At 37.7% G+C, this 17136-nt stretch overlaps 1 protein-coding gene and 2 pseudogenes across 1 annotated transcript; 2 read left to right on the forward strand and 1 right to left on the reverse strand.

Moving 5' to 3' along the window:
• The first annotated feature begins 401 nt into the window (after positions 1 to 401).
• Positions 402 to 12076, forward strand: LOC137949470 (uncharacterized; annotated as a pseudogene).
• Positions 9105 to 10162, forward strand: LOC137959419 (uncharacterized; annotated as a pseudogene).
• A 1493-nt stretch (positions 12077 to 13569) lies between the features above and the next one.
• On the reverse strand, positions 13570 to 17061 carry LOC137963424 (uncharacterized). The gene is made up of 2 exons (XM_068810547.1): positions 17010 to 17061; positions 13570 to 16319 (listed from the first exon to the last, which is right to left on the reverse strand). Exon 2 carries the CDS (start codon positions 16090 to 16092, stop codon positions 13780 to 13782), a length of 2313 nt encoding a protein of 770 aa, XP_068666648.1. The 5' UTR covers positions 16093 to 16319; positions 17010 to 17061; the 3' UTR covers positions 13570 to 13779.
• Between the last annotated feature and the right edge of the window lie 75 nt (positions 17062 to 17136).

Here is a 17136-nt window from a genome sequence, read left to right on the forward strand (position 1 = left end):
AAAAAATTTGTTTGGTTTTCATATTTGCAACTTTAATTTCAGAAAGGATTTAGAAAAAAAATCATTGATAGATAGGAAGAAATTATTTTTTTCTTTAATATTTTTCTTAAAACAGACAAGTCTGTCTTGTCAGTCGACTTTGAGTTTTGTTCTTGTGAACTGAATGCTTTCCAATATTTCTATAAACAAAAACCTGTGGATCTTCACTTTGCTGATGCTTTACTATTGCAGGCAATTGATGGTCAACATAACATTCTTCATCCGTTAAAACAGGAATCCTGATCTGCTGCCGTCTAGGTTAATCCATTTCTTTAAATGCTGTGAAAACATAAATAGTACAAGTTGAAAACAATTTTTTGTTTTAATAGACATTGAAAACTGTTGTTTGGAAAAAAAAAAGAAATGAATTGGTTTTTGTCAAGATAGATGCCATGATGAAAGTTGTCATTAAGTACAAATGAATATATTGGTCTTGTATTTTATCTTCTTCCTTTCACCAGGGCCCATACACAGGATCACTGACTATGTATCGAAATTGCAGAATTAATGGTAAAATTTTGCAGTTGGAGGCATTATCTCTTTCAGAAACAGTGAGAAAGCGATTTCGTTTTCTAAGCCACTTTTCTTTGACAACTACACTTCAGGTACTTATTAGGCTTTGCTTGGGCATTAAAACATGGTATACTTCTTGTTTATTAGAATTCACTGATCTCCAAGAAACACCTGCAGCTCTGTGAAATTGATACGAGTAATATCTTGCCTCCTGATGCTTTAGCACCATTCATGGACGACATCAAGAAGCGTCAAAATCAAAGGAAGCATCTTGCTAAGAAGGTACTTTTTTTAATTTCAAAACTGGGCCTTTTGTCACATGGGGGGTTGTATACTGTGAGCTTTTGAATTCAAGTCTCATTAGGTTGGAGGTTGTGTGTGTTTCTCTGTGTAATTCACGTTTCTATTTGTTTTCTAAGCAATTTCTTATGCAATTCTTATTAATTTCAGTAAATATTTCTGATGAGTTATTTATGTTTTCTTTAGTGTTGCTTATTCGCTTGGTTGAAAGAGCATATGGAGAAAAAGTAAGAAAAACCTTCACTATGTCAATGTGAGAATGCCCGAATGAAACAATGAAAAGAACGATATAATTTTACAACTTAAAAGAGCCTTGTACATTAAATCTTAATACTGTGTGTATTCTTCTTAATGTTCTGCATGAAATAAGTGATAATGGAGAGAATCACAGTTAAGAGTGACACAGTTCGATCTTAGCTCGACCCAGTTCGAGCTCGACCTTCTAGTAAACTACGAGCCTTACCTATCTGGGCCAGAAATTATGTATTATTACGTATAAGAGGCAAAAGTATGAAATTATCAATAATCAATTCCTTGATTATCATTCATAAGTCAAAATATCCAAAGTTACAGCACAAGGTGGCAATGTGGGCTTTCCATCCATTTGTTTGCCTGAGGAGCAGTGTAGTAAAAGATCAACAGATGACGTTTCACTGATCTGAAATTCTGATGTTCGTTTATTTCGAGGAATGTTGGAGAAGATAAACCTCCAGCGTGAATAGCGGGGTTTCTTTCTTATATGGTAAGGTCTCCACTCTGAACATCTCTTTATCTGTGATTAATTTTTTTGTTTTTATTTCACACCTGGTAAAAAGTGTATGAGTCCTTCACATCTTTGCCACCATTTGAATGCTTTTGTGAGGTTTTCATATGCTTTTGTGAGGTTTTCATGTCTCCAACCGAGAGTACCTCTGAACCAACGGATGTTTCAAGCACATAATTAGGAGACAGTGCGGATTCCTCTCCAACCAATGTTTTCAAAGATGTAACATCCAAGCTTTGTGATTCGTCCTTATCACCACATGCTGATCTCTCTCCCTGTGGTCCAAATACTTCGGAATTTATTGTCTCAGCCCTTGCATAAGATGTGTCACCTGCTGAAACATTAGATTCACCTTTTAGGCTTGGATGGGATTAGCATGGTTTTTTTAAGGCATGCTAGTTAGAGCCAGATGTTCAGTCCAATACTTCTTTCTCTACTCCAGTTGTTCTAGAGCTGCACTAACATATGGAAGCTGCTCCAAGTCTTCAACCAGCCCAGAATCAGCTTTAACCAACCAATCATGGAGCTCCAATTGAGCTTCACTGATAAATAGCTCCACATCTGATGTTAAAATGAATTTAGAAAAGGAATGACAAATAACTTCATAACCATTTTCATCTTTTTGAGAAGAAACTAATGAATCTCTGGCTCGAATTAGTAGTGTGAATTGTACTTCATCTCCAACACTATAATGCTTGACCTGATCAATATAGATCGTGTACAAATCCTTCGCAGATATCATTGAGAAGCAAAGAGGGCATTTTCTCCAAGATTTCCCTTTACAATCATCAGCCATCAACTACCTAAAAATGCATGGAAAACAAAAAATATGACCACAAGATGTAATCTGTGGACAAAGAGGGCTTTCCAAGCAAATAGGGCATTGCACTAGCAATGGAGTCGAGTATCTTACACAAACAACATCTTCCCATTGTAACATTTTATCTGGATCTTTTGACTCAGTTATCTGATTGTCTGAATCTAGGACAACAAATTTGAAGTTTTCCTGAAGGAATAGATCTTTATTATATGGTTGTATCTTCTTTGGTCTTCTTGGCGGAGGAAGCCTCGGTTGAGGACGAGAGATGGTATCAAACAGACTCTTCATTCAACACCTTGAGCTTCAACTGAATATATGAAGAGTCTTTGGTATATCCAGTTGAAACTCAAGATGTTGAATGAAGAGTATGTTTGATCACATCTCCCATCCTCAATCGAGGCTTCCTCCTCCAAGAAGACCAAAGAAGATACAACCATATAATAAAGATCTATTCCTTAAGGCAAACTTCAAATTTGTTGTCCTAGATTCAAACAATCAGATAACTGAGTCAAAAGATCCAAATAAAATGTTCCAATGGGAAGATGTTGCTTGTGTAAGATACACGACACCTTTGCTAGTGCAATGCCCCATTTGCTTGGAAAGCCCTCTTTGTCCACAGATAACATCTTGTGGTCATATTTTTTGTTTCCCATGCACTTTTCGGTATTTGTTGATGGCTGATGATTGTAACGGGAAATTTTGGAGATGATGCACCCTTTACTTCACAATGATATCTCCAAATGGACTTGTACACAATCTATATTGATCAAGTCAAGCATCATAGTGTTGGAGATGAAGTACAATTCACACTGCTAACTCGAGCCAAAGATTCATTAGTTCCTTCTCAAAAAGATAAAAATGGCTCTGAAGTTATATGCCATTCCTTTTTCTAAATTCATTTTAACATCAGATGTGGAGCTATCTATTAGTCATAAGATCTACTTGCTCAAGTTAGGTAGGTGTGGTGCGTCTTTGTCTCTTGCCTCATAATGAAGTTACTTTTTTATAGGTACAATGGCTGCAGCAGCATCAAATATTAGTCGGTCTCAGTCATCCAAGAAAGTAAGTCAGTTAGGGTTCCTTGTCTTTTAATTTGAACTTATTTTCTGCTTGTATTTGTTAGTCACCGACTCATTTGAGATAAATTTGCTAGATATTCAGTTGTATAACTCAAGTAGAGAATTGTATTATTTATGCTCATTCTGAATTATTTGAACAATAAGAACTAGGAAATAATGTTTTATTTTGATGATTGAATATGCATATTGGAACAAGTAATACTTTTTTAGCACATTACTGGTGCTCATGAATTTTGAAAATAGAATGGTGAAAAATGATAAAAAAAAAATGGAGATTATGTGATTCAAGGATATTCAGTTGGCTGTGTAACTGTACAACTGCAGTGTTCTATAACCAAGCTTGAATTATCTTCAGATTGTCTGTAGCCAAGCTTCAAATGCCTTACAGATAGTCTGTAGCCCAGCTCGAATTATCTTCAGATAGTCTGTAAGTAAATACTAACAAAATAACGAATCAAAGTTTGAGGTGAGATTTTTCCTAAAAAATCATAGCAGTGAATGATAAAAATGTTGACTAAGTATGCCATTTGTCAATCATTCTAGGCCCTCCTTCAGCAAGTTTACTTGTGTAGATATGCAGCAAGTTTGTGAAAAATTGGAAGTTGAAATTTATTGACAGCCAAGAGGCTGGGCAAAAGACATAAAAGGCTAAGCTTGAGGATAGATCATAACAACAAAAGATTGATGATGAACCCCAACTTTGGAAAGTCTGTCTGCCAAATCATTGACAGATCTGTTTACGCAAGACAACTTACTGAGCCAGTTATTCAATTGGACTGGTGTTTTTTAGTAGGTCATTGAATTGAAATGTGAATTTTCATGTCACTTGTACAGCCAATTTAAATGGAATCAGGTATTTGCTTTTAATCCAGTCGGACTAAGACTTGAAATATTTCATCGTCACCCACAGTTAAGACATAATGAATGTGCGAGTGACTCATTGAGATGTGGTAGAGCTGATGCTGCTTGGCATTGTTTCTGGGATGCTACAAATAAACTTTTTAGCGGTTTTATGGGGTCTGAACCTTGATCTTCACAGTTTCTGTTGCCAGCACTAGAAATTGAATGATTGGAGAGAACAGATGTTAAGAGTGTTTTTGTCAGCAAACAACATAGGGGTAAATAAGGAATTACGCCAATCCAAAGACTGTCTGTGTGCTTTACACTATTTTCTGTCTACTCAGGCAGTCTTTGAGTCCCACAGGACACTAAACTTCGTGAGGCCTAAAGCTGATTCCATTGAGTCAGTTGGTTCTACTTGGCGCCAGTTGCTCTTTAAATCCATGAAATGAACCTCTAAAAATGCAAGAACTTGTGATACAAAAGTCTTGGTGAAGTCATTTTGCAAGAAAATTGGTTTTAGAGCTGCCACTCCTGCTTTGCCATGATCTTCAACTTTTTGTCTACAAGTAGCTTTTGTAAATGTGAACCACAGATGTGTCATATGGGAAGTGCAGCTGGCTATAGAACTTGAATTCATTGCATTTGTTTCTTTGCTCACGAATTTTTTTTTCCTTTGCATTCAAGCACGTCTCTGGATTTCTTTTTCTTTGTGCTTCCTGACTTTACAATTGCTAGTTGCACCAGATGAATGGTATGGGGGCTGGGAACAGTAAGAAAGATTCAAAAGGCCAAATGCATGGCTCCCCTTCCCACTCTCAGATGGCTGGTCGTGGAGGGTTCTCCTCTCAGATTGGATCTGATCAATCTAAACCTGCTCATATCAGCGGGAAGCAATGTGGAAGCACAGGTGCATCATATGATGAGCAAGCACACTCAGTGTCTGGCAGTATCACTATGCACTCTACACCTAGGAAAAACCAGATGGTGAATGCAAATCACTTACTAAACTTTCACTATGATCCCATCTCCTATCCGCAACCGAGACTTCCTCCTCCAAGAAGACCAAAGAAGATACAACCATATAATAAAGATCTATTCCTTCAGGCAAACTTCAAATTTGTCGTCCTAGATTTACAATGGAAAGATGTTGTTTGTGTAAGATACTCGACACCATTGCCAGTGCAATGCCCCATTTGCTTGGAAAGCCCTCTTTGTCCACAGATAACATCTTGTAGTCATAGTTTTTGTTTCCCATGCATTTTGCGGTATTTGTTGATGGCTGATGATGGTAAAGGGGAATCTTGGAGAAAATGCCCTCTTTGCTTCACAATGATATCTGCGAAGGATTTGTACACGATCTATATTGATCAGGTCAAGCATTATAGTGTTGGAGATGAAGTACAATTCACACTGCTAACTCGTGCCAGAGATTCAATAGTTCCTTCTCAAAAAGATGAAAATAGCTCTAAAGTTATATGTCATTCCTTTTCTATATTCATTTTAACATCAGATGTGGAACTATCTATCAGTGAAGCTCAATTGGAGCTCCATGATTGGTTGGTTAAAGCTGATTCTGGGCTGGTTGAAGACTTGGAGCAGCTTCCGTATGTTTGCGTAGCTGTAGAAAAACTGGAGCAGAGAAAAAAGTATTGGACTGAACATCAGGCTCTTACAAATATGCCTTCAAAAAACCATGCTTATCCCATCAAAGCCTGCAAAGGTGAATCTAATGTTTCAGCAGGTGAGGCATCTTATGCAAGGGTTGTGGCAATAAATTCCGAAGTATTTGAACCACAGGGAGGGAGATCAACATTTGGTGACAAGGACGAATCACAAAGCTCGGATGTTACATCTTTGAAAACATTGGTTGGAGAGCAATCCACAGTCTCCTAATTATGTGCTTGAAAAAAAAAAACATCCATTGGCTCAGAGGTACTCTCAGTTGAAGACAAGAAAAGCTCACAAAAGCATCCAAATGGTGACAAAGATGTGAAGGACTTGTACACTTTTTACCAGGTGCCTACTAATTTATGTGTTACTTTCACTGATTTAAACGTCAAATCATTTTCTTTAATATTTTTCTTAAAATAGACAAGTCTGTCTTGTCAGTCGACTTTGAGTTTTCTTCTTGTGAACTGAATGCTTTCCAATATTTCTATAAACAAAAACCTGTGGATCTTCACTTTGCTGATGCTTTACTATTGCAGGCAATTGATGGTCAACATAACAATCTTCATCCATTAAAACAGGAATCCTGATCTGCTGCCGTCTAGGTTAATCCATTTCTTTAAATGCTATGAAAACATAAATAGTACAAGTTGAAAACAATTTTTTGTTTTAATAGACTTTGAAAACTGTTGTTTGGAAAAAAAAAGAAATGAATTGGTTTTTGTCAAGATAGATGCCATGATGAAAGTTGTCATTAAGTACAAATGAATATATTGGTCTTGTATTTTATCTTCTTCCTTTCACCAGGGCCCATACACAGGATCACTGACTATGTATCGAAATTGCAGAATTAATGGTAAAATTTTGCAGTTGGAGGCATTATCTCTTTCAGAAACAGTGAGAAAGCGATTTCGTTTTCTAAGCCACTTTTCTTTGACAACTACACTTCAGGTACTTATTAGGCTTTGCTTGGGCATTGAAACATGGTATACTTCTTGTTTATTAGAATTCACTGATCTCCAAGAAACACCTGCAGCTCTGTGAAATTGATACGAGTAATATCTTGCCTCCTGATGCTTTAGCACCATTCGTGGACGACATCAAGAAGCGCCAAAATCAAAGGAAGCATCTTGCTAAGAAGGTACTTTTTTTAATTTCAAAACTGGGCCTTTTGTCACATGGGGGGTTGTATAATGTGAGCTTTTGAATTCAAGTCTCATTAGGTTGGAGGTTGTGTGTGTTTCTCTGTGTAATTCACGTTTCTATTTGTTTTCTAAGCAATTTCTTATGCAATTCTTATTAATTTCAGTAAATATTTCTGATGAGTTATTTATGTTTTCTTTAGTGTTGTTTATTCGCTTGGTTGAAAGAGCATATGGAGAAAAAGTAAGAAAAACCTTCACTATGTCAATGTGAGAATGCCCGAATGAAACAATGAAAAGAACGATATAATTTTACAACTTAAAAGAGCCTTGTACATTAAATCTTAATACTGTGTGTATTCTTCTTAATGTTCTGCATGAAATAAGTGATAATGGAGAGAATCACAGTTAAGAGTGGCACAGTTCGATCTTAGCTCGACCCAGTTCGAGCTCGGCCTTCTAGTAAACTACGAGCCTTACCTATCTGGGCCAGAAATTATGTATTATTACGTATAAGAGGCAAAAGTATGAAATTATCAATAATCAATTCCTTGATTATCATTCATAAGTCAAAATATCCAAATTTACAGCACAAGGTGGCAATGTGGGCTTTCCATCCATTTGTTTTCCTGAGGAGCAGTGTAGTAAAAGATCAACAGATGACGTTTCACTGATCTGAAATTCTGATGTTCGTTTATTTCGAGGAATGTTGGAGAAGATAAACCTCCAGCGTGAATAGCGGGGTTTCTTTCTTATATGGTAAGGTCTCCACTCTGAACATCTCTTTATCTGTGATTAATTTTTTTGTTTTTATTTCACACCTGGTAAAAAGTGTACGAGTCCTTCACATCTTTGCCACCATTTGAATGCTTTTGTGAGGTTTTCATGTCTCCAACCGAGAGTACCTCTGAACCAACGGATGTTTCAAGCACATAATTAGGAGACAGTGCGGATTCCTCTCCAACCAATGTTTTCAAAGATGTAACATCCAAGCTTTGTGATTCGTCCTTGTCACCACATGCTGATCTCTCTCCCTGTGGTCCAAATACTTCGGAATTTATTGTCTCAGCCCTTGCATAAGATGTGTCACCTGCTGAAACATTAGATTCACCTTTTAGGCTTTGATGGGACTAGCATGGTTTTTTTAAGGCATGCTAGTTAGAGCCAAATGTTCAGTCCAATACTTCTTTCTCTGCTCCAGTTGTTCTAGAGCTGCACTAACATATGGAAGCTGCTCCAAGTCTTCAACCAGCCCAGAATCAGCTTTAACCAACCAATCATGGAGCTCCAATTGAGCTTCACTGATAAATAGCTCCACATCTGATGTTAAAATGAATTTAGAAAAGGAATGACAAATAACTTCGTAACCATTTTCATCTTTTTGAGAAGAAACTAATGAATCTCTGGCTCGAATTAGCAGTGTGAATTGTACTTCATCTCCAACACTATAATGCTTGACCTGATCAATATAGATCGTGTACAAATCCTTCGCAGATATCATTGAGAAGCAAAGAGGCCATTTTCTCCAAGATTTCCCTTTACAATCATCAGCCATCAACTACCTAAAAATGCATGGAAAACAAAAAATATGACCACAAGATGTAATCTGTGGACAAAGAGGGCTTTCCAAGCAAATAGGGCATTGCACTAGCAATGGAGTCGAGTATCTTACACAAACAACATCTTCCCATTGTAACATTTTATCTGGATCTTTTGACTCAGTTATCTGATTGTCTGAATCTAGGACAACAAATTTGAAGTTTTCCTGAAGGAATAGATCTTTATTATATGGTTGTATCTTCTTTGGTCTTCTTGGCGGAGGAAGCCTCGGTTGAGGACGAGAGATGGTATCAAACAGACTCTTCATTCAACACCTTGAGCTTTAACTGAATATATGAAGAGTCTTTGGTATATCCAGTTGAAACTCAAGATGTTGAATGAAGAGTATGTTTGATCACATCTCCCATCCTCAATCGAGGCTTCCTCCTCCAAGAAGACCAAAGAAGATACAGCCATATAATAAAGATCTATTCCTTAAGGTAAACTTCAAATTTGTTGTCCTAGATTCAAACAATCAGATAACTGAGTCAAAAGATCCAAATAAAATGTTCCAATGGGAAGATGTTGCTTGTGTAAGATACACGACACATTTGCTAGTGCAATGCCCCATTTGCTTGGAAAGCCCTCTTTGTCCACAGATAACATCTTGTGGTCATATTTTTTGTTTCCCATGCACTTTTCGGTATTTGTTGATGGTTGATGATTGTAACGGGAAATTTTGGAGATGATGCACCCTTTACTTCACAATGATATCTCCAAATGGACTTGTACACAATCTATATTGATCAAGTCAAGCATCATAGTGTTGGAGATGAAGTACAATTCACACTGCTAACTCGAGCCAAAGATTCATTAGTTCCTTCTCAAAAAGATAAAAATGGCTCTGAAGTTATATGCCATTCCTTTTTCTAAATTCATTTTAACATCAGATGTGAAGCTATCTATCAGTGAAGCTCAATTGGAGCTCCATGATTGGTTGGTTAAAGTTGATTCTAGGCTGGTTGATGACTTGGAGCTGCTTTCATCTGTTTGTGCAGCTCTAGGACTACTGGAGCACAGAAAGAAGTATTGGACTGAACATCAGGCTCTTACTAGCTTGCCTTCAAAAACCCATGCTTATCCCATCAAAGCTTGCAAAGGTGAATCTAATGTTTCAGCAGGTGACACATCTTATGCAAGGGCTGAGGCAATAAATTCCGAAGTATTTGGACCACAGGGAGGGAGATCAGCATGTGGTGAGAAGGACGAATCACAAAGCTTGGATGTTACATATTTGAAAACATTGGTTGGAGAGGAATCTGCACAGTTTCCTAATTATGTGCTTGAAACATCCATTGGCTCAGAGGTATTCTCAATTGTAGACAGTAAAAGCATTCAAATGGTGACAAAGATGCGAAGGACTTCTACACTTGTTACCAGGTGCCTACTAATTTAGGTGTTACTTTCACTGATTTAAATGTCAAATCATTATAAGTAATATTTTTCTTAACATAGACAAGTCTTGTCTTATCAGTGTACTTTGAGTTTTCTTCTTGTGAACTGAATGTTTTCCAATATTTCTATAAACAAAAACCTATGGATCTTCACTTTGCTGATGCTTTACTATTGCAGGCAATTGATGGTCAAGATATCATTCTTCATCCGTTAAACGTGAATTGTCTTCTCCACCATTACAGGAATCCTGATCTGCTGCCATCTAGGTTAATCCATTTCTTTAAATGCTGTGAAAACATAAATAGTACAAGTTGAAAACAAATTTTTGTCTTAATAGACATTGAAAACTGTTGTTTGAAAAAAATAAATGAATTGATTTTGATCTGTTGCTGTCTAGGTTAATCCATTTCTTTAAATGTTGTGAAAACATAAATAGTACAAGTTGAAAACAAATTTGTCTTAATAGACATTGAAAACTGTTGTTTGAAAAAAAAGAAATGAATTGATTTTTGTCAAGACAGATGCCATGATGAAAGCAGTCATTAAGTACAAATGAATATATTGGTCTTGTATTGTATCTTCTTCCTTTCACCAGGGCCATACACAGGATCACTGACTATGTATCGAAATTGCAGAATTAATGGTAAAATTTTGCAGTTGGAGGCATTAACTCTTTCAGAAGCAGTGAGAAAGCGATTTCGTTTTCTAAGCCACTTTTCCTTGACAACTACACTTCAGGTAATTACTAGGCTTTGCATGGGCATTGAAACATGGTATACTTCTTGTTTATTAGAATTCACTGATCTCCAAGAAACACCTGCAGCTCTGTGAAATTGATATGAGTAATATCTTGCCTCCTGATGCTTTTAGCACCATTCATGGATGACATCAAGAAGCGCCAAAATCAAAGGAAGCGTCTTGCTAAGAAGGTACTTTTTTTTTTCATTTCAAAACTGGCCCTTTTGTCACATGGGGGATTGTATACTGTGAGCTTTTGAATTCAAGTCTCATTAGGTTGGAGGTTGTTTGTGTTTCTCTGTGTAATCAACTCTCAAAAAAAAAAAAATGAAAGAAGGTAGTAGTGCCTTCCTTTTTTGCATTTTTATTTATTCTAGAAACTTTTGCTGACCAAACTCCTTCCTTCTCAGGAAAACAAAGAGAAAGTAAGAGCTGAAGCGACTGCCATGAATGCAGTGCCCATACCACCTACTGTGAGCCACTTCTGCAATAATAGGGCAATCTTCTCCATTGATGATTTTGAAGGTAAATGTTTCATTTCTACTGCTATATGAGACGTCTGTTTTGAAATTGAGTAATGGTGTCTAATAATCACTCTTTGCTCCATGACCAGCATTAGGAAGTCCTCCTGTCTCATCAACAAGTCCCCCAGTTGTTGGAGAAAGAAAACTGTTCTCCAATGTCACTCGGCTTGGTTTTGCTGCTGCGCATGACTCTCCTTCTCTGAGAGCAGAAGAATCCTCTGAAACCTCAAGAAGCATGGAAGCAACAGCTGAAGCCACTGCTGCAACAGGTAAGGTCATTGTTGCATCTCATCTTCCTAAAGTAAGGCTCTCAACTAGTGCAGTTATGTATGGCTGTTGTACGTGCTGATAATTTAGCTGATATGAATTGAAGCTTGTTTCGCTGTACAAAGAAATTAAAAGAAAAAAAAAAAAACTTTACAGCTTGTTGTCCAGTGAAGAAATCAGCACGTAGATTTGTTGTTATCACTGAAATAACATTTGCTTCTGTACAGGTCCGAGGGGTCCCAATGTCCTGTCATTTGCCAATATCTACATCAAAAGCACCAAGTGCACCCGATGCTGCTATAGTGCATGGATTTGGAAAGAAGGGAAAGAAACCAAATAAGATTTTGTTGTCTACGGCTGGTGGTCGCTGCTACTGAAAGTCTAGAAGTGAGCAGTTTTTTCATTTAGCTTGTAAAAAAACAATCTCACCATGTGTATCAGTATACATATTTTTCTTCCTGAACTAAAAAGAAAAACTTTTTGAGTTACACTTCCAAATATTTTGCAGCCTCTGTTTCCTTTCTTTGCCAAATTTTGGTTGTTTATTTGCAGGAAACAAAAGGAGTTGTTGTCTCTCCTTCAATTGCTAGGTCAGAATGTATTATTTTTCTCCACAAATAATCCTCTAGCATAGTGTCTTGTTCTTTGCACTTTGAACCAAGATGGGCCAAACTGTCCTCTGCAGCCCGTTCTTAACTCCATGGGTTCTGAGTCTGCACTATGAGGTGGTCATTTTCTCTTCTAATGTAATTGGCTTAACTATTCAGCTTTATTATGATCAAATCTTCCCCTTTTAGGAGTAGGCAGGATGGTTAATTTTATTGACCAAGAAGGTGGTGCATCTCCTGCAATTAACAGCATGAATGAATCTTTGGAATCAGTTAGTAGCACAGCTCAAGTTTTTTTTTTTTTCTTATGAAGAGGGCTGCTTGGAGAGAGTTCTATTTGTGTCTCAGTTCAAATCTCAATTGCTACCAAGCTCTATGGATGTGTAGAATTCCTGGTAGGTGTACAACCGGATCAAGCAGAGCCCGAGCTTTGGCAGCGCCACCCCTCCTTAGATCTTAGATTTTAAAAACGGAGGGAAGGAGGTGCCCCCTCCCCCTCTCTTTACTGTGATTGGGACTGCCCCTCTCTTCCATCATCCCATAGAAGGGGAAAAAATAGAAGAATAAAAAAAGATGAAGAAAAAAATCGAAAAGAAGAGGAAGAAGCTTACAAGCTTACCAACTACATTGAGTTCCCCAGCCAAAGGGTAAAGTCTCTTCGCTCTTCGATTTAAATAATAGCATTTTAGTAAAACCTGGTAATTTTGAGTCGATTGGCAAGTAATCAAACCAAGCTCTACTTTGGAGGTTTGATCTTGGCGAGTCCAGGTTCGATTCAATGCCTCACCTACAACTCCCTGACCAGTTTTATAGTCTGTTAAATGGATCAGACTGGACCCAACTACGCAACCCGGATTGGATTTTGTGCCGTACTCGATCTGAGTCAGACAACCCAGCAAACGCAATGCCACAGCAGGGCAAAGGTGTATTGGAAGTTCATATTCGTTCTATTGCTATTATAATTTCTTCATTTCATAAAATGATGTTTTTTTCTAAAACCTTTCTGAAATTTAAAGTTGCAAATGTGAAAACCAAACAATTTTTTTAATTTAGTTTTTGAAAGAGCCCAATGCTTCTCCTGTATTACGAAATAGCAAAGGAGCTTTTGATGCTGGAGGTGCCAAGCCCCTACTTGCTGCAATGACCAAGTAAATGAGATAAGAAAATTCCTAGTCTCCATCTCCGTGCTGTCATTAAGGAAACTCCACATACATGACAAGTTTGGGAGTATGGCCTGCATCATATTCCCTGCTGTCCAATGAGGTCCACTTGCTACAGGAGATTGGGTGACAACAAAATCACCTTCTTTAGTGACTGATGTTTACCTACATATATAAAAAATATACAGAGATTTACACCCAACAACATATTGTTAACAGTCAATTAACTCGAAAAAGAAACTTATTTACACAATACGAGCTGTATGTTAGGATAACAGCTTATTTTTTGGGTATGCTGAGATTTTGGATATCTGCTAAGCTCTACATAACTGATTCTTTAAAACTCTTCTTATAAAAATGAAGTGGCAGTGAATCAGCTTCAAGGTGCCAGGAACTTTTGGGGATCCCATAAGCTTCAACTCCCGGTACGTTATAAGCAGGAATGCGGTGAGAAAAACTAAGCATCTCTGTTTTAGGAATCGTCCTAGACAGTTGAAAACCCTCATACAATTGCCTCTGAAAGAATGTCACACAGCCATTCACCTGAACCAAACTTGAGATTCTCACACCAACTTCCTCAACAAAGTCTGAAAGGATTTCAACAACCTGGATTTCAGAATTTTTATGATCTGAAAGCTTCCAGTTCCTCTGCCACTTACGGTATACTGCCCATATTTCACCTTCTTTTGGATAAATTTTGTAGAAAGATTTCTTTACACTTCTCTCACATTTCATTAGGTGAGAGAATTTTGGCATTTCCAAATCTACCGTTACCCTACTGGCTCTAAATATTCCACACACAAAAGGTAAATTTTCTTCTACCCACTGAATTTCGTCATCATGCATGGGATGAGGTTCCAGATATGTTACGGAGACCTTACTTGGCGCACTCACATTGTTTACTTTGACATACAACCGAGGCATCTCATCTGAACCATCAGATATGGCCCATATTTGATCTTCAGAGAAGTTCTTTGCAGACCATTTACGTTTGTAGTACTGGATATCCAAGTCTGATCCATTATCAACAATTGCAGTGGTTGTTAGAGGAGCCAGAGATGGGTTGCTTCGATCAATGCAATTACTTTCATTAACATGATGGACCATCTCTCGTGAAGCAGAGGCTGCAAGAGAAATATTTTCGGCAACTACATTCTCAGGCACAGATAGCGGATCCAATTCCCACATCCCCTCCACTACTCCATTCATAGGTGGGCCAGTATATCTAACTGCAGGAACACTATGAGAAAACATGTAAAGCTTTTTCCTAGGAATTTGGAAACATACTTCACTCTCCTTGTTAGTGTACCTGTGATAAACCCTTTTAAAACCCTCTACTTTCTCCAAGTATGCAACTTTTACACCTGCAGCCTTTGAGTAACTCGAAAGGATTTCCACCATCTCAAATTCACAGGCTTCCTTTCTCTCTGGGTTGCAGCTCCATTCTTCTATGTCCCAATTTCTATATATTGCCCAAATATCCCCCTTTTTGGGGTAAATTTCTAACAGTTCTTTTCCTGAACCATATGACACAACATGAGAAAAGACCATATGGTTGCAAGGCGCCATTGCCATGTTACTCCCTTCCAGAAAAAAGGGCCCGGAAGAAACAGGCAAGCCTGCATCAAACCATTTCTTTTCACTTGGAGACAGGAGATCTGGGTTCAACCAAGTCACACACACTTTAAATGGTAAAGGAATAACTTTACCAATTTGAGCATACCGACGAGGCAATCTATCTTTATCATAAGCAGCCCAAACTTGACCTACAACAAACATATTTGTCTTTCTGTTATTTTCAAAATTATAAAAGTCTGGATTCACAGCCTTGGAGGTCACAGGCTTTGGAAGCAAAGGGGGACCCACATCTGAAACAATATGACATATTTGGGCTCCTTCACTTTCTTTTGGTTTATGTCCAATTCTTTTAGGCTTTTTTTGGGTGGTTACTTCTTGGGTTGTGGTTTTATCCCCTTTGTCATTGGGTTCAGGTAATAAACCAGACCCTGCTAATCTGCTAATATCATCTACTCGCTCATCCATAATAAAGTCTCTAGATATCTGTAAGGGTAACTCAGAGAGCACACTCGTCTCATTGCTTCTATCAGTACCATCAATAGGTCTTTTGCCTAATGTTAGAGTATGTGTATTATTACTAGTAGAAAGCATCTCTTCTACCATTATTTCTCCAACCCTCTGCGCCTCTGAATTCAAATGAGCAAGACCATTTCTACCTGCATTTCTCTTTAAATCAAATTCCAATCGCTTCACTTGATCAAGAAGAACAAAAGATGCATCTGTGATGTATCCTAGTGCAGTTTCAGTGCCAGGAAATTTGTTCTTCACAGCTTCTAAGATGGAGGAGAGCTTTTGATGCTTACCTCTTATAATATCATTACTAGCAGTTTGGGGAAGCTGGAGAACCCAATACCAGTCTAGTCCACAGCCTGGAAGCACCATTTCAGAGGCACACAGAATATTACAAACAGATAAGATTTGAGAAGCATTTTCTAGATCTGGGAAATGCTGTATTGCTTTGTGCATCATATCCCGGGCACCCACATAATCCTTACTTCTAATCTTCTGCTCAGCAGCTTCTTTATATTTGAGAGCTTCTACTTTAATCCAGTCCATCCCCGTTGTGTTCTCCTCTTCACATCTAAGCCAGGAAACCAACTTTTACATGACAAACTGAACTTGGATCAGCTCACAAAGAAAAGTTTATAACTCCCACAACAGAAATTGTCAGACAGGCTCTTCATTCAACATCTTGAGCTTCAACTGGATAGAACTTTTCAGAAAATTATGAAAGAATCATAGACCGCGATGTCTTTCTACCTCATAATCCATCTTTCTGATCGCTACAAATTTTCAAAGGACAGAGTTAGTACGTAATGACTAAGTCAGGATACTGAAGACGTTGTTTCCTGCAAATTTTCAAGAAGAGAGATGAAGCTGGTGACTAATCTTCAGACATCATAGAGCTGGTAAAACCAAACCCACAACAGAAGAAAACAAGTACATAATGATGTTGAAGATAGCATTACGCTCAATATCTTACTACATAAAGCCAAACAACACAAAATAATGACAATGATGACGATAATGATTAGACGAAAAACCAGAAAACATCAAGGAAAAAATAAGGAGGGTGGCATTCCATCGTGCACCAGACAAGCTAGCAAAGAAGAGAAAAAAATCCCAGTTCCTGATCCGAATAGTAAATAAGGAGAACGGAAAACGTAAACATAAAATCCAAAGCTGGAGCCTTGCCAGCTCTAGTTCCAAATCAATGTCGCCACTCGTCAGTACCCCTCCACAAAGAAAAAAATAAATGAAAATTCTTGCAAAAAAAATCAGAACGTAGAAGCTAGAAGATACGAAGAAATTCTTAAAATCCCAATTCTTCACATACACTAATGGAAGTGTAATTTACGAAAAACAAGCCCGGAGCCAAAAAGGTAAAAACCCTTAAAATGAAACTCCTTGAAATAAAAAAAAAAAAAAAAAAAACTAATCACTGAGAGAGGTGTTCAGAGTGGAGACCTTACCATATAAGAAAGAAACCCCGCCATTCCCGCTGGAGGTTTATCTTCCTCCAACATTCCTCGAAATAAACGAACATAAGAATCTCAGATCAGTGAAACGCCATCTGTTCATCTATTACTACACTGCTCC

The sequence above is a fragment of the Aristolochia californica genome, unplaced genomic scaffold (genome assembly GCF_029961685.1).
Source record: "Aristolochia californica isolate CCGP_79_NKW_82.1479 unplaced genomic scaffold, dmAriCali1.0.hap1 SCAF_1, whole genome shotgun sequence".
Classification (NCBI taxonomy): domain Eukaryota; kingdom Viridiplantae; phylum Streptophyta; class Magnoliopsida; order Piperales; family Aristolochiaceae; genus Aristolochia; species Aristolochia californica.